Genomic DNA, 25549 nt, shown 5'->3' on the forward strand with positions numbered 1-25549 from the left:
AGCCCATTCCCGTCAGGCAGGGAGAAGGCGACAACAAGAGCTAAAAACCAAAATAAATATAAAAGGATATTGAATATACTGCTTACATTTAACGTGTATGATCTACGTATATACATTACTAACATTCTACGGAAGACAACAGTACCAATCAATTTTCAATTGTCTCACAGGTTTCGAAGTTAGCAGGGGTTTGCGTTGTTTACAACAACTATGTTAATTTTTGTGGTATAAACAATTTGTTTTCGGCAAACTGCTAGTAATAGATGTGGCTTCTTTATATCAAAATTGCAAGTTATAGGAACGAAAACTACGGGAATGCCAAGCGCTCAAAGTTGGGCACCTTGATTTTACACACAAAAAATGGGTACTTTTTCGAGAAAAAATTAAGTACAGGAAATACTATTGAGCCGAAGAATTTTTAAAGTATATGATATAACGTAAAACTAAATTCTCTTTCGTATGCTTTTTATTGCATTGAAATCGATTCCTTCATTTAGACGCTAGAGCTCCTCAAACTCGAGTATCTTGCTTTTTTTTACAGACAGTAGTTGACTGTGCATTAATGGGCCAAGTGATATTATGCAAGGCAATAAAAACAAAATAACTCCCTGACATTTATGAAAATTTCAAGATGTCTCACTTCAAAATATCAAGGGATCTGTTGGATCGAGGCCTGTAATTGAGAAAGTAGCAAAGCCTACTTAGGCATAAGGCCTACTGACAATGGACGCTCAAAATTATAAACACAAATCTTTGGGAATGAAATTTTTTAGCTTTGGCACGTCACTAAGAGTTTATGAGATATGGTCCTCTACAATCACCCCATGGCACCCTGAAGTATGGCCCAAACCAATCACTTCTGCTGCTAGCAAAATATAAATGCATTGGCAAGTAGTGATACACATAAGATTCGGCTGTCACAAAAGGCATCCTGTACAATAATGTTATTTTCATGTTAGGTAGGAAAAAAAATAAAATTATGACACATTACAATCAATTCGAGTTCTACCCACCCCACATTGGGATAGAGGCTACGAGACATCTGCCAAGACCAAAGGCCAAGTGCAAGCCGGCATCCTATTGGTTGTAGCTTTAAATGTCAAAGTGCCAAGCAGCCAGACCAAAGGGCAAGATGATATCAATCATTTTTGGAGTAGATGACTTGGTTACATTTTCCTGCCACAATGATGCCTTACATTAGGATGCATTTGAAATGAGCTTACCACCATGCTGTATTTTAAGTTTAGTTTGGTGTTATAAAGAGAGGAATACATCTCAGATGACATCGTTTGGTAAATGAGTATCAATCAATAAATCAATCATGACTAGAATTTGAGAAATCAAATCCAGCATACAAATGTATATTGGTATTGTTGATCAAAGTGGCGGAGAGGTTACATTGCCAAGGTCCTCAGCTTCAAATATCACCATACATTAACATTCAAGCATGTTAAAAAATATATAAACCTAATAAGATTATGATGATTTAAACGATACTTACCGACTAAACTGAAATTATCCTCCAAAAGGTTGCGGTGAGTGTTAAACCAGGCATTCGCTAACTTATTGTTTCGACTCTTTCCAGCAAAGAAATTCAAAAAGTATACAAGGAGCCCAGCAACCATCAGCATTTCCAAGTAGAAGCTATCCCAATTAGTGCGTAAGTGCAGTGGAACCTAGGATAAAAACACAAAAGATTATTTATGTTAAAATGGAATATATTAAGCATAAAAAATAAAGTAAAATATGTTGTACAAAGACTAGAAGGACATTAACACCAAAGACAATGACCAGAAGGACATTAACAATGGTTATAGCCTCACAATGGGGGAGGCGATAAACAAGTTTCTATTTTTCTCATGAAACTTGACATTTTCTTTCAACACTAATCGATGATTTATGGTCTTCATAATATGATTCCTGCGTGAGCTGAGACCTTTCGTTTGATTTCGGAGAAGAGGAAAGTGTGGGGCCTAGTGCTAAATGGGAGGGGATAGCAGATCTTTGGAAATGGGTAAATGTTTGTGTGTTACTATCCTACAGCACCAAGCTTCTCCTTATGGTAGTTCCATCTCTGGGGGAAGATTCAAACTATGTGCCCGTCACTATTAGCCATATGTGACACGATGTATATATTTAGTCTCATTTTCGTCAAACGATGGATGCAGGGAAAGTATGCGTTGGGACTGCAATCTTCAAACGATCAATGCGGGAATATGATACTTTGGGGAATGATAGATGCGGGAAAAAATGATATTGTCTTTATGGAACTTTGTTTGGGACCAGGAACAGCGAATGATGAATGCAGGAGAATGATCAATGTGGGAATGATAGATCGGGGTTCCACTGTATTTGCAGAGGATCAACAACATTAAGGCCAGCATAACTTTCATCAGGGATCAGAAACAGCATCATCATAAGTCAGTCTCCCCCTATGGAGCCCCCTCACACTATCCACACTAAAAATCCTTACACACGTATCCATCTGTTTGCCCTTAACATATTCCTGGTAACTCTCGGAAGTTGTTATCATATAGCCTATGTCACCTAGTGACTGCAGTCGACGGGATGGGAGAAGTTTTTCAATCGCTCTCTTCTGCTAAATGCTATCCCCATCCTCTGTCTCGTGCCCTGAGTGCATCAGGTGCATTGACTTCACCCCTCTAGAGACTGAGAATTTTTTGGAGAGCTATTCCGATGATATAAATATTTCACTTAATGTACAAAATCTTCAGTTCTTCCAAAAAAATTACCCCGGGTGGTTCATATTCCTGCGATTAAAGCACTGCATGGGAACAGATTAGCAAGGATGCATATGCTGCATTCCAAAACTCGGGAGTAGAATATTATTTCTGACAAAGGAGTCTATTTACAGGAACTTTCAATAATTGCCAAGAGATTCAAAGGATCTGGTGTTGGAATCAGCATTTTTTAATTGAGCTGGCATGGTATAGAGCCCTTGAGGGTAACTCGCATGTAAGTTAAGCCATTCATTTAATCAAATTTAAGGGATTGCACAGAAATGCATCACAGTTTTGCTGACATGATGTGAAACTTGAATTGTACAGAATTTTGGAGAGTATGAAGAAGAGAAAATGAAGATTCACTATCATTGGTCTATTGCAGAAGAAATCTGCTTTCAGCACAGTAATTCTGCTTTCACAAAACTTTTTTTTTGTTTTTTACGCGGTGGCGCTGAGTCCTTGCTCGCTAACCTACTGTTCATTATTATTTTACCATCTTGGTAATAACTACTGTGATTTTCCTACATGGCAATACCTGACGAAGTCTTTATCTAACTACATTCCTATGCATAAATGAAATATTGAAACATACATCGCCGGATAGCATGCAGCAACAGGTTATGTTGCTCTAGGTTTCCATAAGTTGGAAGTCAATGTAAGACGCCTATCTCACTACGACAATGCTGTGCTTTCCACTTCCATAATTAACATGGGAAAAGATGGAGGGGGTTTCCTACAGTGTAAGTTCCCGCATTTAAGACGTAAGCCTATTAGCAACGAGGCCAGCCAAAGAGGATGGGTGGGACCTTACTCCCTCTCCCACAGTCATCTTCCTTCCATTCCCCTCCCACTGATAACTGGGCCTAACAAAAGAAGAACGTAAAATGGGAGTGCGCAGAGCATACTCACGGCTGTAAATCACATAAATGCTTGGACTTGACTGGCTACAGGTGTTGTAGATCTGACACACATCTAGTTTAATTTAATAAACAGATAATACAAAACATAATACAGTACACTCTCGATTATACGAAGCAGGATTTTACGAAGTGTTCGATTATACAAAGTGATATTGCGGTCCCGGCGAAAAGCCTATGCTAAATACATGGCGCTATTCGATTATACGAAATGTTTTGAAATTACGAACCTCGGCTTGGTCCCCAGGAGCAAATGGCATTCGTTTATATGAACTACGGCGAAATATTTATCAACAAAACTAGTTATGCCGGCGTAGTTAGCTACAAAAATCAGCGCTTCCGACTGTGGTCCATCAAAAGTGTGAAATCTTAAATTATAGTGCAACTTTGGAGAGAAAGGGTTCGCCTAAATCCTCACGGTGGGAATTTAGGGGAAGTAGGAGTTCAGTAAAAATATCGCGACTGACATAATGCCCCTATTTATGTGCCTATTCGTAAACATCGCATCGACAATACATCGTAGTTTAACATGTCAGGAAGGTCGTGCAGGGTATTTCGTACACTCCTACTTAACCCTTTGCACTGCTGTGAATGTACCTGGTACGTTCGCAAGGCAGGCTGCTGTGGACGTACTTCGAAGACTACTTGACTACTTTTCGCCGAAGCACTTCGAAGGGTCCCTAATCCGGGACCCTTTCCTCGACGAGCTCACCCTCGCTGGCCCCTCTCCTCAACCCTTCGAGCAGGGGCCTCCCTCCCCAAAAGTGACCACTCTGACTGCATTTTGAAAATCTATCAATCAATGCCATCATCAAAAAATAATTGTTTGCGTCGCACTCCCGCCAATCAGGCAATCAAGTACGTCTCTGAACCGTGTTTCTGCGATGAGAAATAACGATTTTCTTAACTTTGCTGAACGATTAACGAAATAACGATTTTGTTAACTTGGCCAAGTTAATAAAACTGTTATTTTTCATCGCAGAAACACGGTTCAAAGACGTACTTGACTTCCTCCACAACAATCGCAAATGAGGAACTTGCATGGGTCGTAGATTGCTCTAAAAACTATTTTGAATAAGTCAAATGGATACATTAGCTCGCAAAAATACCTTCAGTTTCTCCATTCAACATCAAAAGAAATAAAAACATTGCATTTAAAATCGAGAAAAATTTCTCTGAGCCGACCACTGCGCGAAGGCACCCGAGCGTTGCCGAGGCCAGGCGTGACGTCATAAGTGCCTAAACAACCGTAGGGAGTAGGGAAATACGCATGGTGTAAAATTTGTTTTGAGGGAGTATTTAGCCGCTCATCGTCACTTTATTTTGTTCTGTTATTCTTGGACAAGTTTTCCTATTGCTATTGTGCCTAGATTATTACTTGGGATATTAATAATGCGGCATCGAGATGATGAAGTACAAGCGTTTCACTTCGTGTGTTTTGGTTATCAGAAAAATGGATGATAACGCTGCCACTCGTTCGAATAGTACACCTGAAATTCATCTATGTCTACATAATACCCCGCAAGCCGCCTAAAAGGCGTGTGGCATGGGGTGTTAGGACACCAGCCTTTTTTTAGGACACCAAAAATTGATGCCACGACCCTCATGGAATTTGTTAAGACAAATTATTGCTATACGTCGGCGGCAAATCGAGTTGTAAAAGAAACTTGTAATACTGGAGGATAACGATCGTAAGCTGTGCTGTTGACATTAGAGTAAGCCGTGCTGTTGAATTTGGCAACGCCGGATTAACGGAGAAGGTAGTCCTATCCGTCCTACGGTACGAATTCACAGCAAAACAGTCTGCACACAATCCACATGTGAGATCGCGAATCGGTTCCGCTGCCAACACACACACAAGCTACAACCTATTTCAATAATATAGGTAAATCCATAAACAATATACTAGCATATACCATAATAATATAGTGGGAAATAGGCAAATACTCTTATCAAAAACTGGATGTCACTATCACATTCTTATATTCATCACGTACAACTTACAATAACAGAACTCGTTATGATGAATACAACTATTTATGCACTGATTTAAACCCTTAAATTATCCCACACAAGTGACACAGGTGACATTTCTCACTACTATTCGTTGAAATAATGAAATAACAAACTTCACACACAGTTTTTATTTCAATAGCGTGATCGTGAAATGTCATATCTACGGTGAACAACGGAGATTAGCACGCCACTGACAATTTTTACACTACTGGTAGACATTTATCGATAGCGTAGTAGCACTTTTTACAATTCAATCACGATGGAACACTGATAACTCATGGCCGATATTTTTCAACCTTGTCAAACTTTGTGCATTACAACCACTGGCACTGTGATTATTAGCAGTAGCTTAACAGGAGATATCACGTTGAAAATAACACTATTTTGGCACAAAAATGTTCCTAGATGTCTCCAATCAGCGAGCAAAAGTTGCATTGACTGGAATTCACCCCATAATACAAGCACAGACAGTCCTAAACGACGAATTCTCCGGTACCTACGAATAAACGGATGAAGTTATTGTATATAAAACATAGCGGACATTAGTAAACATCAAAATCGTTCTAATTACATACTTAAATGAATGATATGCCGTCGATAACATCAACTTACAATTAACGTATCCCCCTTCCAATGGCCGTGGCTCAGACTCCTACAACGATGTTATTTAGGTATTATCAAATTTTTGGTTTAACTGCTCCAGTTTTATATTTTATGCCCTTACTCAGATATTAATATTATAAATAATGCAAAATACGAGGGCTTCCAAGCCTCTATCGTCGGATATTTATCTTTAAATATAAAATAATCAACACGTCTAACAAACGAAGCTCTCACAACTGCTGGCAACTATTACAAACAATCACAACAATAGCTTCGCGTGATGTTTAGGCACCTTTGACGTCATCGAGGCTTCGTCGGCAGTGGCTTGGGGGGTGAGGGAGTTTTTCCCGCGCTTTAAAATTCGTTATATTTATCATTAAATATCTCGCGAAGGAAAACTCAGATTTACATGCAGTTTTCTTTCTTGTATTCAGAAAATAATTTTCTGTCCGCCTATGAAATTAAAAAAATTCATGCAAGTTCCCCATTGCTGGAAATCGGCCGGATTCCCTTTGATAGCGCATCATGAGGATGTTCTCGAGGTTCGTAATTGATAGAACGAGCTTCTAATTCTACCGCTATAATATCACGGCTATGGTTGATTTTATAGTTCCGGCATTTATCACGTTTCAGCACGTCTGGTTTCCTTTCAAACTCTCGTATCAAATTATAGGCTACATGATTATTGTCAACATTGCTTCAGGAGTTCTTGCATTATAATTATTACATAGCTCGATTGCTCAAAACACCTACTTTCATATCGTGAATCTTTCCGCCGCTGACAGAAAACGAGATGACATAGTTCAACTTTCCTACGTTAGTGGCGTTCTGTCCCGCCACATTCAAATTCTTCCCAAAAATAGTTCTCATTGCGTCTCTTTCTCTTGGATTTTTAAATACAAATGCGCGAAAGGAACCCAAAAGATAGTTTTTTAAGGGCTGATATGCACGATTTATTGTTTTAGTAGGCAAATAATTTTTTTTAGCCGGCACGTCGTGATGCACATGGCGGGAAAACGAAAAAAGCACGGCGTAAATACAGGGTTCTATTTACATTGGAGAGATAGGAAATTTGACTGGACCCAGAAAAAAACTTGCAATTTGCGGGAAAACGTACCGTATAAGCGTGTGTAAGAGGCGCACCCCTATTTTGAGCATCGGAGCTATGAAGAAAAAAATTTTGTTGCATTTTTTTTAATAATATCGCGCGGTGTTGCAGGCGTACCCCTTGAATTTCGACAGTTATCGAACTTTCTTCTTTCAATTAATATTGAAAGAGGAAATTTTGATAACTGCGGCGGTAATAGCGGCATGAGAGGGAGTAGAAAGAGTTCCGATCCTCTCTTCGCATACGCCGTTGCTCCACAATGCTTGTCCTATTCACGAAGAATTTTGTTTAAATGCTCTCACAGGAGTATTGTAATAGAATTGCAGCTGTGGAAAATTTTACGGCAAAACACGACAGGCGCATAGCATGAACCTTCCCAAGAGCTTGGACAACAATCGGGGCAATCTCAGCGCCGTAGAATAATAACCACGTCGTAGATTTAACGGAACCACACTCGACCCTCCAACAGCCAATGCCTCTGTCGTTTTTTTTCCTTTCCGAGACCCCACAGGAAAATAGGAAAACATCAAGTTACAGGGGAACAATGGAAACGTGTTTCATCCCTACCCCCGTCTCACCAACTGACCTTGGTCGATCTCCCAGTTTATGGAGGCCAAATGCTAGGTGAGTCATCTACTGAGCCCGAAGATATCTCGATAGCTTTCAATAATTGTATGACACGCACGAGGTTCAAAAAAAGAAAGAGATCTAACGCGATGCATATCTGACAGAATTTAAGTTTTTTCAGCTCTAATTGTTTGACACAAAGATTTATAGTTACAACAAGGTTACTAATATTCAAAATAGTCCAAACAGGACAATTTCGGAAGAAACAAGCGTAGCATAAGCGCATCCAAACAAGACGAGACGGACTGGAAACTTTAGGCAACGCAAACTGCGTATATCACATTGCTACGCCTTCGCCCCTTCACTTTGAAGGCAATGACGTCACAAGCAAGATCGGACGTGTTCATCCTGTGCTCCTTCAATCATAGCCTCGTAGCTTGAAATACAGAGGGGAGGGAGCGCGCTCCTTCCCCTCCGTATTTCGTAGCTTGCTTCAAAGACGGAGGGATCGCGCTCCTTCCCTGGACCTCTCCTTCTGCGCTCTTCACTTATAAGCATTTCTGATTTCTTCCATCCACAATTTAGTCCAACAATGAAGACACTCGTTCGAATTTTTTAAAGCGCAGGTTTTGATACCAATATAATTTTCAGTTGCAATAATCCTCATATTAGCGTCTGAAGATGATTTTTGGAAAATAATTCCATTAGCATAATGGAAATTACTTATCAAGACAGATATTGACTATTGACCAGGTATGTCATTCAAAAATACGCGTTTCTCTACGTTTGATAACCGATTACTATATGCAGTATAAATGCCGCGGGATGCCCACTCGTGACAGTAAATTTAGCGCGCCCTCCGGAGCGAAAACCCCCCGTGCGATCTTTTCCATGTTCACCTCTGGGGTACCGACGTGACGGCGCGATGCTTACAAGAAAAGCAAACAGGAGCATTTTTAAAATGCGTAACTAAGGGAGAAACTCCCCTGCCTGCCGCTTGTTTTTGACCTAGGATTACAGATGACTGACTCACACTGAAAACCAAGGTCACTCAGTTCCCCTTAGACTTGCGACCGGTGAAGAGGAGGGGGGAAGATAAGAAGTTTGTGTAGGAGGCGCACCCTCATTTTCGGCTGCAATTTCTGGGAAAAAAGGTGCGCCTCTTACACGTGCTTATACGGTAAATTCCGATAACGCAAATACGGGGTTCTACTGTATGTACAAGAAATGGGAAATTTATGGTGGCATAATTATTTAACGATCATTCACAGCATGAATCGATGACAAAAAGCCTTTACTAAGAATTCTACCATGAATAACCATCGAAAACAAGGCCACTAAAGACAAAAAAGGGGCAGTAGAAACAAAAGCGAACATTTTTTCGTGACTTAGGAAAAAGGTTTGAAATTACGAAACTTGATTTTACGAAGTGCCAATTTCCCGGTCCCACTGACTTCGTATAATCAAGAGTACTGTAGTTATTGTTTGCTCCACAGTGCTACACCCTTGAGAAATAGCTGTCGTAATACCGAGTGTACACAGTGGAAGGAACTTTTTGACCTTGCTATACCCAATTTATTTTACACGTAAACATAGGCTGTTTGGAGGTACAAAGACTATCACCTGTTAACACCCGATTCTTGAGAATGCTGTTATCTCTAAACTGGGCTTCCACTGTAATTACTGCCGTGATACTTAAACATATATTCTGCAAAACAATGCGCGACTAGAATTTTAGCTTTCCAAGCCGGGCAACGATCATGTAGATGAATGGTAAAATCAGGTGGTAGATACATTTGAGACATATTTTGCAAGATGCGCAGTATTTACTGAGAATATAATTATTAGTATGGTGCAGCAATGAGTTTTTCTCGTTACAGAGTTTGAATTAAAAACATTAAAACATGTCATTGTTTGTAAGGAACACAGGTTTTCATTAGAAATATCAAAAATTATTACTATAATTATGATTTTATCATATAAAGTAGATTATAAAATGAAAATCTCTGAGGAGCTACCATCACTATGCCTTGACCAATGGGGTCATGAACCAGCACTTCCAATTGGTCATAAGTTCAATAGGGTAGTTTCCTTCGTCAAAGAAAACGAAAGGTATTGATTGCAATTCGTTACCCACCATTGGTGTATTCATAATATACAAATTATTTGGTTTTAAAAATACCGGTTTAGACGAATTTCAAGGGTCAATTTCATCCTCATTTGAAAAAGGCCAGATTGGCGCCCATGCGATGCCACTCCACGTGACGTCACAGGGACCTAGTTTTTATACGAGTAGATAGGAGTTTTACATCGTCTGAGGTTACCAATGCATGCATGAGGCACAGAGCTCAGGGAAACATGTCTTAATAATCACCTATTAAAACTGGCTAAGGTCGGAAAGTTTTCTTCGTTTGATAAGGTATTAATAATCCTTATTTAAGCCAAGTGCTACCAACTAGCATGGTACTCTGCTACCTGCTAGCATCCTGCGTTGTATCAGCGCTCAGAGCCTCGCCCCAAGGTCTCCCCTCACTTGCGGCAGCGGGAACCAGAACGACGTCACATGGAGTTTTCCCAGCATTCATACTAAGCAGTCGCGTTTTCGCCCGCTTGAAAATTTTCACTTTTCATTTAATCGCAAAAAATAGATATCATCATTTAAAAATCCAAAAGCGTGAAATACATACTCCAGGAGTAACAATCTTTCGATTTAGGTAATAAAAAAAAAAACGCGCGTGCTGCGTCCGCTCCCAGCGGGCTTCCCACGCTCTTTTCAATGCAGGTCCACAGAGGGATAGGTGCGTTTCTAATTTTAAAATGTAGAAAAAAGGCAGGGTCTTATGTATAAATTTAATTGGAATGTTCATGTACAAATCGAGGTCAGAGGACCTCTTTAACCCTTTCACTGCGGTTCAATCTGCGGAAACCTTCTCCTCACATGCGGCGAAAATGTTAAAATGCGTCTCTTGGGCCCATGGAGCAGGTACTTCCAGGATGGGTGTAGTACACCCTCCGAAGGGTCACTAATCCCCGACCCTATCCTCGACGAACTCACCCTCGCAGGACCGTCTCATCGGCCCTACCAGCGGGGGCCCTACCTCCGGAAAAGTGACCGCTCTGACTGCAATTTGAAAATCAATCAATCAATCCGATCATCACAATATGATTGTTTTCATCGCACTCCTGCCAATCAAACAATCAAGTAGGTCTTTGAACCGTGTCTCTGTGATAAAAAATAACGATTTTGTTAACTTTGCAACAAAACGTGGCTGCGGACCACCGGAAAATGGCCATTATATCAAAGTTAACAAAATCATTATTTTTCATCGCAGAAACACGGTTCAAAGACGTACTTTATTGCTTGATTGGCAGTGCGATGAAACCAATCATATTGTGATGATCGGATTGATTGATTGATTTTCAAATTGCAGTCAGAGCGGTCACTTTTCCGGAGGTAGGGCCGATGAGACGGTCTTGCGTGGGTGAGTTCGTCGAGGAAAGGGTCCTGGATTAGTGGATCCCTTCGAAGTGCTTCGTGGAAGTGCTGACCGTATGGCAGGAAGGAAGAAAAAGTACGTCCACCGCAGTCTGTCGTGCGGACGTACCAGGTACGTCCACAGCAGTGAAAGGGTTAAACACAACATTGGAAGTAATTACACTATCCTCTGTTAAACGCACATGTTGACTCATACTTTTGTATCAACAGGAGACTTAAATGTGGAATCAGCATTTTGATAAAAGTTATTTAAAGAATGCGAGATATTGTTGCAAATGAAAATATGTATCAGTTTGTGCGCCGTTAAAGTCAGGAATATTTAGTTTTTTTAAAATTTTTTAAAAACCAATTTTAGGAAACAATAGCAATAAATAGGAAGTAAGGTATGCCGTCGCATGTTCTCTGATAAATTCTGTGCATTTTGGTACCTTATTTGTAGAGTTTGGTTGCGTATAAGTTGAGAAAAAGGTATCTACAGTAAAACTTCGATTTTACATCAAGTCTCGTTTTTACGCAGCGACCCTCAAGTCAGGCTACTCAAGGAGCAATATGAAGTTAGGTTATTTATTCGTCTCAATAAGTTGCAAAAATGAATACAGGAACGGTTGAAATGACATCGCGCTGTTGAGCGTGAAACTAAAAACATCGCGAATCTAATTATTGCTTCCCCCTGCGACCTCTCACAAGGGGAGACCACGAAAGTTGCTCCGCCTTTTTCAATGCCGTATTTTTTATGGCCTTTGGAATGGTGAACACATCCCTGAACTAGTAGTGGTTCCGTTGAATGGGCCTTAGTTTGGCTGTAATTAATTAATTTTCATGCGGTACTTTTCACAATCCCCATATACGCCCATGATATGACGTACGTCACAAGCGGGTCGGGTGGGGTAGTGGTTAGCGTTTACGGCTGCCACCCGGGGGACCAGGGTTCAAGGCTCCTTAATGGCTTTTTATTTTCTTGCCTCCATTGAGATCATACGACGTCAACTTTTTTATTAATTTTAATTGCGACAAGCATAGACATGAGACTATTTTTTTATCACCATAATGACGTTTAAGTATTTAAGCAGTGTCATTTTCAACGCGGAGAAGTGAGGGCTCCACTTTCTACTCAAAAACATAACGAAAGATTAACGGGGGGCTAAAGCAGTGGCTTGTTTTGGTAGAAATGACATTGTTGGTGCATATCTTGTTATTATTTTGGAAGGGCTACGGAAGATTTTGGGAAGCGGCGAGCACAAGACACATTTGGTGTAATTGTTGCTTTTAACCCTCTAGCGGGCGCGATTGTTATTGCTTCACAACCGGGCGAATGGCGTACTTTGCCTATGTTATGTGCATATATGATAATACTCGATTTTTGTTAAAATTAATCTTTACTTGTAGAAATCAGTAAAATCTTGTACATTTATAGGTGATACAGATATAAAGGTACAGAGGTGGTATACGGCCGGTCTCCCGGCGTAATTTATACTCCACGTGTGACGGGTTCCTCTTGCTGATCTAAAAAAATTAGCTACAATACCTCGAACTTTGAAAACTCGCAATATAGACAGTCAAAGTACATTGTAGGAATACACGAGACCATTCTAGCCCAGAATGTACGTACGATGTTGAAATCCTTGGCTTTCGAAGATTGACGTATTTTATACGCTACCACGTCCGGTCCAGGGTCATAAACTTTTATTTCATCCTATTTATTAATGGAAATTATATTTCGGAATGGTTATTTTAGAACATAGGTACTGTGTAAGTAAACTCCCTTTGGAGTAAAGTGATTTACAAGTGTTCGAGAAATATGGCATTTTATAATCGTTTTTTGTTCTTATTAATTATGTCTGTACGGATGTTGTTGGTCGCCACGAGCCTTTAATGGCATGTGCTCTAGCAAGAGTGGTTTCCATTTTTAATGTGGAAGTTGATCAGTATAAGCAATGAAAAAATTAACAATTTGGCGCACACCAACCCCATGCTAGTGTAGTCGTCGTATCTCCGTGTTTGAAATGACACTGCTTAAATACCTAACGCCATTATGGTGATAAAAAAATAGTCTCATGTCTATGCTTGTTGCAATTAAAATTAATAAAAAAGTTGACGCCGTATGATCACAATGGAGGCAAGAAAATAAAAAGCCATTACGGAGCTTTGAACCCTGGTCCCCCGGGTGGCAGCCGTAAACGCTAACCACTACCCCACCCGACCCGCTTGTGATGTACGTGATATCATGAGACTATATGCGGATTGTGAAAAGTACCGCATGAAAATTAATTAATTACAGCCAAACTAAGGCCCATTCAACGGAACCACTACTAGTTCAGGGATGTGTTCACCATTCCGAAGGCCATAAAAAATACGGCATCGAAAAAGGCGGAGCAACTTTCGTGGTCTCCCCTTGTCAGTAATATTTCAGGCTACTTCACGAATGCGAATATCGCTCTTACAAATGTTAGTTCAAATTTGCCGTAAAAGGATATCGAAACTTAAAAGATACGCCAATCACTGTGTATGCGTTATTACTTTTGATTAAGACAGATGATCGCCGGAAATGTTAACATTATCACCTTTTGTGATACCACTTGTTGCTCTTTCTTTGTTTTACTCTTCTTAGAGTGGAGATCTACCAAGACCTAGTGATAGATGACTCTAGATCGAAGACGCAGCCGTGACGCGATTTATTGAACGACGCTGTTAATAACATATTTATTGTAATTCCAGTAGATGGTGGTTAATCCGGAATTATGAACTATGGAATATCTATCCCTAACTGTAGGTTTTCTAGAATTTTGCCAACACTATGTTTTCCGTCGCCCCAGCGAAATATAATGGTGAAATGAGCTGTTAAAAATCCTTCCGTGCCAAAATATTGGCTTCCAAGGTGATTCAAAAAAGATACTCGTACTTCTAGTATGGAAGTAAGTCGATGGTGATTCAACACGATGGTAAAAGCAGCGTACGTTGACTCACTCCGCGGGCTAACCCCACATCTGCGGGACGAATGGAGGTGAGGGAAAGTTGCTTGCGCGGCACGCTTATCAGAATTGACTCAACTTGTATCTCATTGTCAGTGGGTTTGAATGAAGCATGGTTGGACCTTGAATAGCTATTAGCTTGACTCCACTAGGTGGCAAGCGTTTATTTTTAACGGAACGGGAGTTAATGCCCTTGGAGAACAACTCGCGTCATCAATCGTCATATAATCATTGAAGTCAAATTCAAGACGTTAATGATAAGGCAGTCCCTTTATAACTCAGGAATGGCTTAACACCATCAAATCGAAATACAAAAAGTGTCCGGTGTTGTTATCAGATATGGGGAAGCAAAATACAGTAGAATCCTGATTTAAGGTTTTTCAGGGGGGACAAAATTTAAAACACTAAATGCGGAAAAACACTAAATGAGGACCTGCCATTTTTTTCAGGATTTAGGGTCTGAAATGATTGGAATGGCTTTTTATGAATAAAAAATATTATTTTAAGTAACTAATAGGTGCTGAATGCAGCAAAATTTTTTTTTAATGAAATGTTCTCTGCCCTATGAAGTTTGGATAATACTTTTCAGGAATCAGCTAAAAAAAATGGGTAGTAAAAATAAGTAACGAGAGGATGACAATTGTTTTAATGAAATATTATAAGATATATGTTCTCTGCCCTATGAAGGTTGGATAATACTTTTCAGGAATCGGCTAAAAAAATGGGTAGTAAAAATAAGTAATGAGAGGATGACAATTGTTTTAATGAAATATTTTAAGAAAATTCGAATAAACATCAACTTAAAAGCATTCCCACACAGATTATTATTATGGACATTAGTGATTCCATTCTTATACATATTTCAGTGGTCTCGATGAAATTTAGAATTTTTTCTGTAAAAGTGACATGTAGGTGACTATAGCATTTCTAATATAATAAGAAAAGATGTAAGTAGGTACTCGAAAAATCATGAGGAATGAGTGAAATAAAGGGACAGCAGAAGATCGCTAATCCCGAATTCTCAACTTCTGAATATCTAGTAAAAGTGAGGTTTTCTGGAATTTTGCCAACTTAACGTTTTCTGTTGCCTCGGCGAAACAAGGGATTTATGAGCCTTTAAAAAGCCTCCTATGCGCACATTTTAGATTTCGAGGTCATCCAAAAAAGTAGAATCATATTTTAGTATGCGTACAAGTCGACGGTGATTCAACTCGATGATAACACCAGATTCGTTGTCATGTATCCGCGGCCTTATGCAGGTCGAATGGAGCCGGGAGAAGTTGCTTACGCGGCGCGCTGATCACCTTGACTCCGGCTCGCCTTGTTTCTCGGCAGCTTTTAATAAAATTTGGTTGGACCTTGAATAACGATTAGCTAAACTCTGTTAAGTGAAAAGGTTTAATCTTCAACAGAACTGGATTTCATCCGAAAAATTGTCAGTGCCTCTGGAGTTTGGCAATTTTGTCAGGGTTATGATGTCGAAGTCAACCACCAAGGGATACCTGCTGGATTTTCGTATTTTTCCGCGCTCATCTATTCTACCGTGAGTATGCGGTGATTTTTTTCCAGCATGAGCGATTTATTTAGAGTCACGGACCGTGATAGTTCGTCAAAACTCCGATTGTCATTCTATTTTGACATTAATTAGCACCAGATAAATATTTTTGAATCGGCAGCGATATCAACCAGCCGCATGTCGATAAATTGAATCCGGGATATCTAAATTACGATGTAAAATAGTTGTTCCGTAGGGAAAGAATGCTCTCACTCACGGTCATGACAAGGGAAACACTTCCTCTGTTCTTTCGCTGTTCCTCCGTGGAAACTGACCTTGGAATGGATTATAGAAAGAATCTTCCACTGAACTGCGCAATTGATATTGGGCCTCCTCTTTCGAACAGAGAAAGTAGCTGACTGAAAAAATATTTGGCTAATAATCGACTGCCCGTAGGGAGTAGAGTTGAAAGGGGCATAAGCCATCAATTGAAAACATAACGAGAAAACCATTATTGTAGCGGCCCTCGGAGGATAACTCGTGTCGTCAGTCGTCACGTATCATCGAAGTCAAGTGCAAGAAGTGAAGGATAAGGTAGTTCGAGGTTATTAAGGGATGACTTTGCTCCATTAGATCGGATCTGAAACAAAAAGTGTCTGGTGTTTGGATCAGAAGGGGAGCGAAACGTTACGAGAAGACAAATCACCCAACTTGCGAGTTGAAGGTCGCAGCGCTGCGCTCGCGGAAGAAAGCAGTTGAAGAAGCGTTCCCCGGTAGATTCTATCGACTCTTGGTAAACTTTCATGAGACTGTACTTGTTGATGAGCATAAATTCGAAGATTTGGATGAACCGTCATGAAAAAACGTTAAATCGGACAAAAAAATCTTGAGCGGGACAAATTTTTACGACCATAAATGCGGAAAAACGCTAAATGCGGAAACACTACATACGGATAATTTTTACATTGTCCTAATAGGGAATGAATCGGGACCCAAAAAAATAAACGCTAAATGCGGAAAAACGTTAAATGCGAAGACCTTAAATCCGGATCCGACTGTATTACGTGAGGATGAGTCACACCATTTGTGAGTCGAATGTCCCGGCGCTGAATTCGCGGAAGAATGCCGACAGAGAAGCTATTCCCGGTAAATTCAATCTACTAATGCTAAAATTTCATGGGGAAATACTTTTTTAATTCGTAAAAATTATAAAGAGGGAAAATCATTCCGGACTGTTAATCATTTTTTTTATTCATCACTGGCAGCATGACGGCAGTTGCCTTGTATATAACTCACTTAAAAAAGTAAAATAGGTTTAACTTAAAAATTTCTGTGAGCTCTGGGGGGGTTTTATCCCCAAACCCCCCCCCTAGCTGCGCCACTGGTTGGCATTAGCCAGGTTGTAATGATAGGCTCCAAAGGGACCAGGACTTAACGTCCCATCTGCTGGACAGAGTGGTGCACTGGAAATGCCCTCCACATTACACTCAAGTAGGGATAGGGCCATCTCTGATAAGTTTCTGCTACTGCCAGGACTTGAACCCAGGCCCGCAGGGTGTAAACCCTTAGTGATGTATTAGCAAATTTTTGCTCCCTGTTAATGGGGTTAATTTGGATGACTATACTAAAACCGTAAAACCTCACATATGAGACTTTTTCTGGTTCCGGTTCTGGCTTAAATAAGAACTTTACAAAAGTGTATGACTAAGCGTTCTAAAAATAATGAGCAAGTGTTACAGTGAAAACTACACTCCTCCTCAATACCAACTCTTGATTTTACACAGTGCCCATATTTCGGTCCCTCCAACTGCGTAAAATCAAAGTTTTACTGTATACAGTAGAAATAATATAGAAGATAGGAAACCACCCTATTGTCCAGATGATCTAATATATTGGCCAGGGTTTAAGTACACTGTGTGTTATTTTCCATGAATGTTAAGCCTGAAGTAATTACTAATATTTTGAAAGTCAGAAATACAGATCAAGCAAAACTGCATTAAAAACTTTTGATCAATCACCTTAAGGCAAGATTAAAGATGATACGTTCAGAATTTTGGTTGGTTAGCTATAAAATATGATAATCTCCAAACCTTTTGGCCATTCAAATTTGGTAAGTGTAAAAATAAATAGTAATTTATAAGCAGTCATTTGTAAATATGGATAGACTTGAAATCTTTTGACCAGATTTTTAAATTTTTACTAGAATATTTAAATACCCTAAGATTCCCAGCCAGCTATAGATACCCCTGTAAAAAAACCTTATTCCACTAAATTCCACCATAAATTTTTAGCCAATTACAAAAGATTACGTGCCATTTTCTTTCCTTGACTCATTGCATGCTTTCTTTTAAGATTTCTTCAACTAATGACTAAAACAGGTGCAGAGTTTTTGTACCAAAATTAAGAACAAACCTTTGTAATAGTGATTTTTGGGGCTTCCTTTGCATCCCCTTTGCCATTGCCTCCAACTCGATCACTATCAAATCCTTCAAACTCCTCCTCATCCTGAAAATGGTCGAATTCCCCATCGTCATCCTTGAAAGAAAAAGGCAAAACAAATTTAAAAAAAGAGACCAGCTCAGCGGTAGAAATGCATTAGCATGATGCCAATCCTCTTCGAACCTCTTGAAACTCTATTGAAACTTTCAAAATGTAAAGATTTAAGTATGATACAGTCATCATTCTACTCATCCACGGCTATTAACAATAACTGAGTTTCACTATTTTTTGCAGTTGGAGGTCGACACTGTGTTGATGGGATCCAATAAAGAAATCATTAAAACAGGCAGAGAGGAACGATCATAGCCCATCAGGGAAATTGTAATGATATACATTTGCAAGATCTTTACTTATATTACAGCTGGATAATGCCTTTCTCTCACAAGACTCTCTCAAGGCTTCCAAAACTTTTCATTTTGACAAGGAAATGCTAACACATCAGCTCATCAAACCTACCAGACAACAAAATCCTTAACACATTTTCAGTCCTTTATATCTGAAAAGGGCATTGGTATTTGATGGCAAGAATGCTGTTAAAATAACCAAAGGAGATATTATGTGATACTAGCCCTCACATTATTAGTAGGCAAGAACACCAAATCGAGTGAAATCAATTCAATTGATGGTTTGAGGCATAACTTTGTGAAAGCAATTCATTATGAAAAATGAAAAAAGGAAACTTTGTGCTTTCACATGAATATTTATTCCTTTATTTCTACATCCAGCATAATTTCTGCAACTACCCAAGATATCAGATACCCTATTATTGGTGGACATGGCATTTAAATAATTCCAAAATATCATAAGTTTGATGATATCAGCTCTAATTGACCAATAGAAATCTGAGATCGGTGATGAAATAGCACAAGGGCATCTCTTCCGAAAACTCAACTTCCCTTGTGATATGCATTCATTATTATTGAGATCTGAAATTTCACTAAAAAAATGGTTTCAAGTGTTAGACTTGATGATCATAACATAACTTTGAGTACAACACACACAATGGAATAACCAGAGAATAATAATAATAATATTTTTTCATTTGTCCAGAGATAATTTTGTCTGTAGGTTGTGCACAAAATACAAATATTGGACATGCCAATTAAGGTACATAATCAATAAAAATTAAATTGCAATATATAAATTATGTGTTACAAATGCAGAAGATTAATAATCGAATAAAATAGATTTTTTCAGCATTAAAGACAGAAGTCCTACTCTCATTTTTCAATTCTTGAGAGGTGAAAAATGAGACTAGGACTACGGTCAGAGCAGAACATCTGAAGTAAACACAATGCCTCATAACTGAGCATTTCAATCTCAATATAGCCCCAGTGCAGGGGGGGTTTGGCAGATAAACCCCTCCCCAGAGCTTAGAGAATATTTTTAATGATAACATTTTACTGTAATTTTAATGGCAAATTTTGTAAATACATAATATTAGGGAGGCAGATGATTCACAAATAAACATCAAACTATTCACACAGCTGTAAAACTCATCATTATGAACCATCTTTCTTGAAATATTTTTGGGGGAGGGCCCCTGCACCTTCCGCTTAGCCTGGCAGGTATTCCATAGCCCTCAATATTAGTTACGCCTAAAACCCCCCAGCCTTACTTCCTAACTGCACCCCTGGGCACAGCTATTGAAAGGCAAACAAATATTATGAAAGAGCCACTCTCCAGAATAAGAGAATATATATTTAGCAGAGCACACCTTACATACGGTTAATGTGCCTGCCAGCCATAAACCTGAGTAAGAAAATTAATACCTTTCAAAAATATCAATATTACAAGCTATTTTTGCAGATTTAATTCAGGGATAGGCTCCATTTATTCTAAATTTTCCAGCATATTGAGTATTGCATCCATTGCTGATGCCATGAAAACTGGTCACCCTTCACCCAATGGGGTTAAAACCCAGGTCCCCAGCACATAAAGCTTCTCTGCAAGTTACACCCATACATTCAGTCACATAGCCTCACAACTGTAGAATTTGCTTACAGTATATGAACCCAGAGCAAGGGTTCAAATACCATCACCAATGGTCTTCTAGGATAACCTATTCCAGCTTCAGTGCAGTAGTACTCTGACATTACGAATGCCATTTAAGCCACGTTCCCTAGATTCAATTCGGAGCAGCAAAATACCAATCCCTGAAACTTTTCTCAGTTGATCTTACCCAATGGCATAAATGGTTCTACACACCCAGGGTTAATTCAATATTAGATAATCACACATCATTGCGAGTTAACATAAAAGGCATCCTATTACCAGTAATATTAGAGTATGAGAAAAACATTCATTATGGCGAGAAGGACGTAGCTAAATTATTATAAACTGTCAGTAGTATCTCTGAGTAGAAATTAGGAATAGGCTGAAATAGACTAAGCATAAACCAAAACGATAGAAATTCCGAACACGATTCCCCAAAAAACGCGAAAATAAAACCTGACGATAGCATACAGGATCAATGCAGCCTTAAGCAACAAAGCTTTGCTTCAAATGTCCCATAAAGCAATAGTATGCCGCATGTACTTGCATAGCAATGTATCAACTACTTATGCTATTGTCTTCTCTAAAAACCATTTTATTTTTGGACCGTTCAAATAACAAATACCGAAAGTCACTAACGGTGATATATAATTACAAAAAATATTCATATTTCTGAAAGCAATAAAGGTGAAATAAACAATGATACGAAATTTTAACGCTTTTCATCGACCGAGGAACTAAAATCCCAATCTCTGCAGCGTAGGACAACGGAACAACAAATTAAGTACTTAATTACTAAACCCGACTAATTACAAACCAATGGATTCATGTACTACACCCCATGGCTACATCCCACGACTTAATGTCGCCTTAAGAGCCAATCGTTGACTAGGTAATGCAATTTATACACTTACCGCGATATTACTCTCCATGCAGCACCTTGACACGTGATCAAAGAAATTAAGCCATCGAACTAAAATTCGCTGAAATGTTTAGTTCGGATGAAATTAAACTTTAAACGAACGGCAACCCAATGACAATCGCATGCAAGTGTCCATCGATTGAAATGCGATTATTGGACCAGTCCAATGCCCTCTGATGTGCTTTAAACGAAAATTAAATCAACCCAGGAAGTTAAAAGGCATATTGCAAACGCTAAAACAACCGAAGTACATTCGAAAGGTAAACGCAGGGATAACCATAGCAACGAGTTGGCACTTCTACTAATCAATCACTTGGGCACTTCGGAAATAGATAAATTAAAAATCCCTAATACCTCAACCACAGCCTCATCATCTTCGTCCATATCTTCATCTTCCATTGAATCCTTTGGCCCACCTCGCTGACTTTTTGATCCATCTTGATCCCCTACATTGGATCGTGATGGGGGAGACGCCGTCATCACGCCAGGGTCTTTCGCTGAAGCTCCAGTCGATTCTTCATCCTCATCTTCGAAATCCTCGAATTCAGCGAACTCATCGTCAAGATCACGAAAGTGAGCCGAGGATTGAGAAACCGTATAAACAGCAACCAAAAACAATAATATGAGCCTGGACTTCATGGCGACGTCAAGTTGATTTAATAATATTAACTAACAAAATTTGCTCATATTCGTCGAGTAAAACAGGCTAAATATCCTCCAAGATGAGAGGTTTGTATTAAGATTTCGAAGAAAATTTTTTTCGGAACAATTTTCATTTAAAAACGGAAAATGATAGTTAATACATCACCCTTTCTGAACTAAAGAGCAACATCACTACTTGGTCATGCTACCGGAAACATTGCGAACGAAGCGCCTACTTCCTCGCCTTCAGGTGGCAAAAATAAGAACTATTTAGTGGATGAAATGAAATGAGAAAAGGCGTATTTCACCAGAAAAAGTTGAGGAATTGACCGTTTGATGATATTAAAGCAGTTCTGATTATTTTTCGTTGCCATTGAACATAGTTATGTCAAGTAGAAAGTATTACGGTAATTAGAAAACTTGAGCATGTCGTCATCTATCGTCTAAAATGTGAACTTCAACAAGACAGTGATTTATAAAGCGAATGGCGTGAATGGTCACGTCGAGTGCTAGTAGTTGACGACTTCTTCGCATGTCAAACCAGTTTTTTCCTTTCGTGAAATGAAGTATATTTAAAGGCTAGTGCACCTGCGTAGAGCAGAGCATCGTGCTGTTCTCTCAGTGAAAGGTAGGTGTTAGTAAGCTGCGGAGCTAAATCTGAACCATGCATTTATGAAAGGGAAACGTCTTTAAAGAGTGATATCGTGGTACTGCAAACTCACTGGCTTATATATACATCGTTTTTCGGAATTAATACGATATGACAACAATCTTGGTCAAAATATTTTACAGTCCTATTTTTTAATTTCCATGGTAGAGTACCATTCGTGAATGTAATCCCTGCGGTTATTTTCATTCATTCACTTTTTAGGCGGCTATTCAACTTGCTTTAAACGCGGATAGGAACTTCCCCAATGCGTTATATCGTGTGCCGGGTCACCATGGTGCTTTTGAATAAAGTAAATGTCCACAAGTAATGAATTTAAGTTTCCTGATTTAGTTTTTTCTCTGTTGCTCATAGAAATTTCAAAATGAACGAAGAAGATCTTCATTTAGCGAAGGCCATGGTGGGGATGGAGCTCGGCGAACGCCCACAGCTCACGAAGAAGACCGTGGTTGGAAAGGTGCAGGAAAAGCTTCAAGGATTTCGGTAAGTATTTTCATTACTTTTTCATTTCAAATAAGAAGTGCATCATCACTGTCGCATCTCGTTTAACTACATCGTCATTTATTTGCGAAACATGAGGTGTATTTCGATATATGATCATATACTCTACAGTTGGTCGAGAAACTCGCATCTTTTTAGTTTTCGGCCAAAATTCAACCTATAATTTTTAGTTTCCCCAGCTCATAAAGTTTTGAATTACCATTTTATAGTTATTAAATTCATGCCGTTTCGTTGGTTAATATTTTTAGGGATAGATTTCATCTAGAGAGTTTCTCTTTACGAACTCCTGGTGAACCACAGCTTGAATGCACTCAAATCTGTAGACCATTGCTAATGATGAAGGTAGAGCTTAGGTGGTATCGCCAAAATAGAGCTTCAGTGGTATTCTATAATTGGATGCCGTCATTATACCTAAAACATTATAAGCTTGTTACTGTCAAAAATTTTGTTGTGAATTATTTTGATTTTTTTCTTTGAAATTTGATTCCTTGAGGCATGAGTTCTCTAAAATATCAGTCGTCAGGAAACTGTTTCTGCAGGAAATTTCTATGATGTGCCTTTAATTTGAATGCCCGGGTAAATTCGCATTTTACATATTATGAGAGTCAGAGTCATATATTTTTGTGATAGCTGTGCTCATTTTAATGAGGAAATGGTCTCCAATGCTCCATCCTATTGCATAATTATAACCAGTTTTCTTCACTGTACAAAAATAGTTATTACAATATAACATAAGGAACCGATGAATAACTCCAACTATTGTCGCTTTTATTCTATCCTCACCAAAGTTGAATCCAGATTTTTTTCTGGTATAAATTCGTTGTTGGAAGATTGAGTTGCTTGGTTTGCTTTTAAGGGCCTCAGTCAGTTGCATAGGCGTCATGAAATTTTAAGAATGGCAGAGTAAGCCATAAGGGGAGGCGTCACTCTCCCTCAAGCGGTCTTTTTTTTCTTTTTTATTACTTGTTTTAACTAAACCTTTCATCTTGAAATTTTCTATTTATATTTCCTAGACTTTTGGCTACATTTTTCAGTTCATCCAAAATTAAAATTTTATATTTGAGAAATTGCCAAGGTCAAATTTAAAACTTTGGGGTAGGGAAAAATTCTGGTAAAGTTCTCTTCATGCCGTGTAAAATTCAAGGTATTTAATGTTGAGTAAAAAAACTTCTAATTGGTTCGGGGAATTGGTGCGGGAGGAGCGCGACATCTCAAGTCATTTGTTGGAATATCCTGTGGAAGAATTCCTGATGAAAACTATCATCAATCATGTATGAACCGAACCTCATATTATTGATCCATAAGAATCGAGACATATTGATGTTGTCTTCACTGATTATTAATTTATAGCCATTTATGGTTGGGTCTATTATCGTGCAATATTTTAGATCTTATCTCCCCTTCTAACAATTTTGACGGTTTAAGACCTCCAGTTGAACCTGCATACAGCTCCTATTTGCGTAAAATCTCTATCCTGTGACTCCTCTTGCCCTATCCTGCCAAAATTCGGCGGGAAACTTTCGGTGGAAATATGTTAGTGGAGGACCTTCTGGAGGTATGATGTATAAATGAATCAAAATTACAAACTTTGTATTCATGTTTCTGTATTCAATTTAACTTTAAATGGCATAACTTCTGTGAATTTTTCTTTTGCTTTAGACTTGAGTAATTAAAATATGCTGCATCCCGCGAAGTATTTCCTTCGGTTTCGCGCCTCGAAAAACATCATTTCTGGGAGAGTGCATTAGATGCGTGATCACATCTTGGAATCAGATCGACGAAACTAAGGCATGCTCAATGTTCTTAATATTTTATTTTCCACAACTCTTAAGTTTTCGATAGTACCAAATCGGTGTTAGGAATCAGCGACGGGCAGCTCCTTCTTTTGGGAAGGCTGCGGATGGAAGGGTGTGGGGAAAAACGGCGTCGGCTTTCTCCCAACCATTGCATCCGCAGCCGATTTTGAGAAATAATTAGCAGTAAATATACATTAGCACCTAACGAAGAAATTAGCTTCACCGCTTCGGGGTGATAGTAGAAAAAGTAGCGTGGACTGGGCGCCATCTATCTTCTGCGAAGCTTTATAAGTGAATTGCCAGATGGTAATTACGAAAAACAAAAACAAAAAAAAATCACCAGAGACCGGGGTTCGATCCCGCAATTTCCGTGAGAAAACTAGTTTCAAAAGGGTCACACTTCACATAAACACTGAGGTGGGAAAAACTAAGCCGACAGGAAAAAATAAATCTGAATAAGGTGAAAAATATAAATTGATTATCTTCCAATAACTAATTTGGCTGATTCGATATATCTTTTCACCCCGCGCCAATAATTGGGACTAAAAAGATCAAGTCACTATCTCTTTTCCAATAGCGAAACCTACGGAAACAGAAATCACTTTCGTTTGA

The 25549-nt window shown here is 39.0% G+C and overlaps 2 protein-coding genes across 5 annotated transcripts in view; one reads left to right on the plus strand and one right to left on the minus strand.

The window, feature by feature from the left end:
- The window catches only part of LOC124170597 (PAT complex subunit CCDC47), a 57781-nt gene extending 35606 nt beyond the window's left edge, over nucleotides 1–22175 (minus strand). For both annotated transcript variants that reach the window (XM_046549413.1, XM_046549412.1), the window contains exons 1-3: nucleotides 21686–22175; nucleotides 18328–18450; nucleotides 1502–1676 (exon numbers count right to left, since the gene is read on the minus strand). In XM_046549413.1, the coding sequence (XP_046405369.1) occupies nucleotides 1502–1676; nucleotides 18328–18450; nucleotides 21686–21970 (583 nt within the window). In that variant the 5' untranslated portion in view covers nucleotides 21971–22175. The remainder of the gene's footprint in view (nucleotides 1–1501; nucleotides 1677–18327; nucleotides 18451–21685) is intronic.
- A 99-nt stretch (nucleotides 22176–22274) lies between these two features.
- The window catches only part of LOC124170598 (NAD kinase-like), a 223024-nt gene continuing 219749 nt past the window's right edge, over nucleotides 22275–25549 (plus strand). For 2 of the 3 annotated variants that reach the window (XM_046549418.1, XM_046549420.1), the window contains exons 1-2: nucleotides 22275–22601; nucleotides 22995–23123. In XM_046549418.1, coding sequence (XP_046405374.1) covers nucleotides 23005–23123 — 119 coding nt within the window. In that variant the 5' untranslated portion in view covers nucleotides 22275–22601; nucleotides 22995–23004. Of the gene's footprint in view, nucleotides 22602–22662; nucleotides 22681–22994; nucleotides 23124–25549 lie in introns of those variants that run through there. The other variant, XM_046549419.1, reaches the window with a different exon arrangement.

This window comes from Ischnura elegans, chromosome X (genome assembly GCF_921293095.1).
Source record: "Ischnura elegans chromosome X, ioIscEleg1.1, whole genome shotgun sequence".
In the NCBI taxonomy this organism is placed as follows: Eukaryota; Metazoa; Arthropoda; class Insecta; order Odonata; family Coenagrionidae; genus Ischnura; species Ischnura elegans.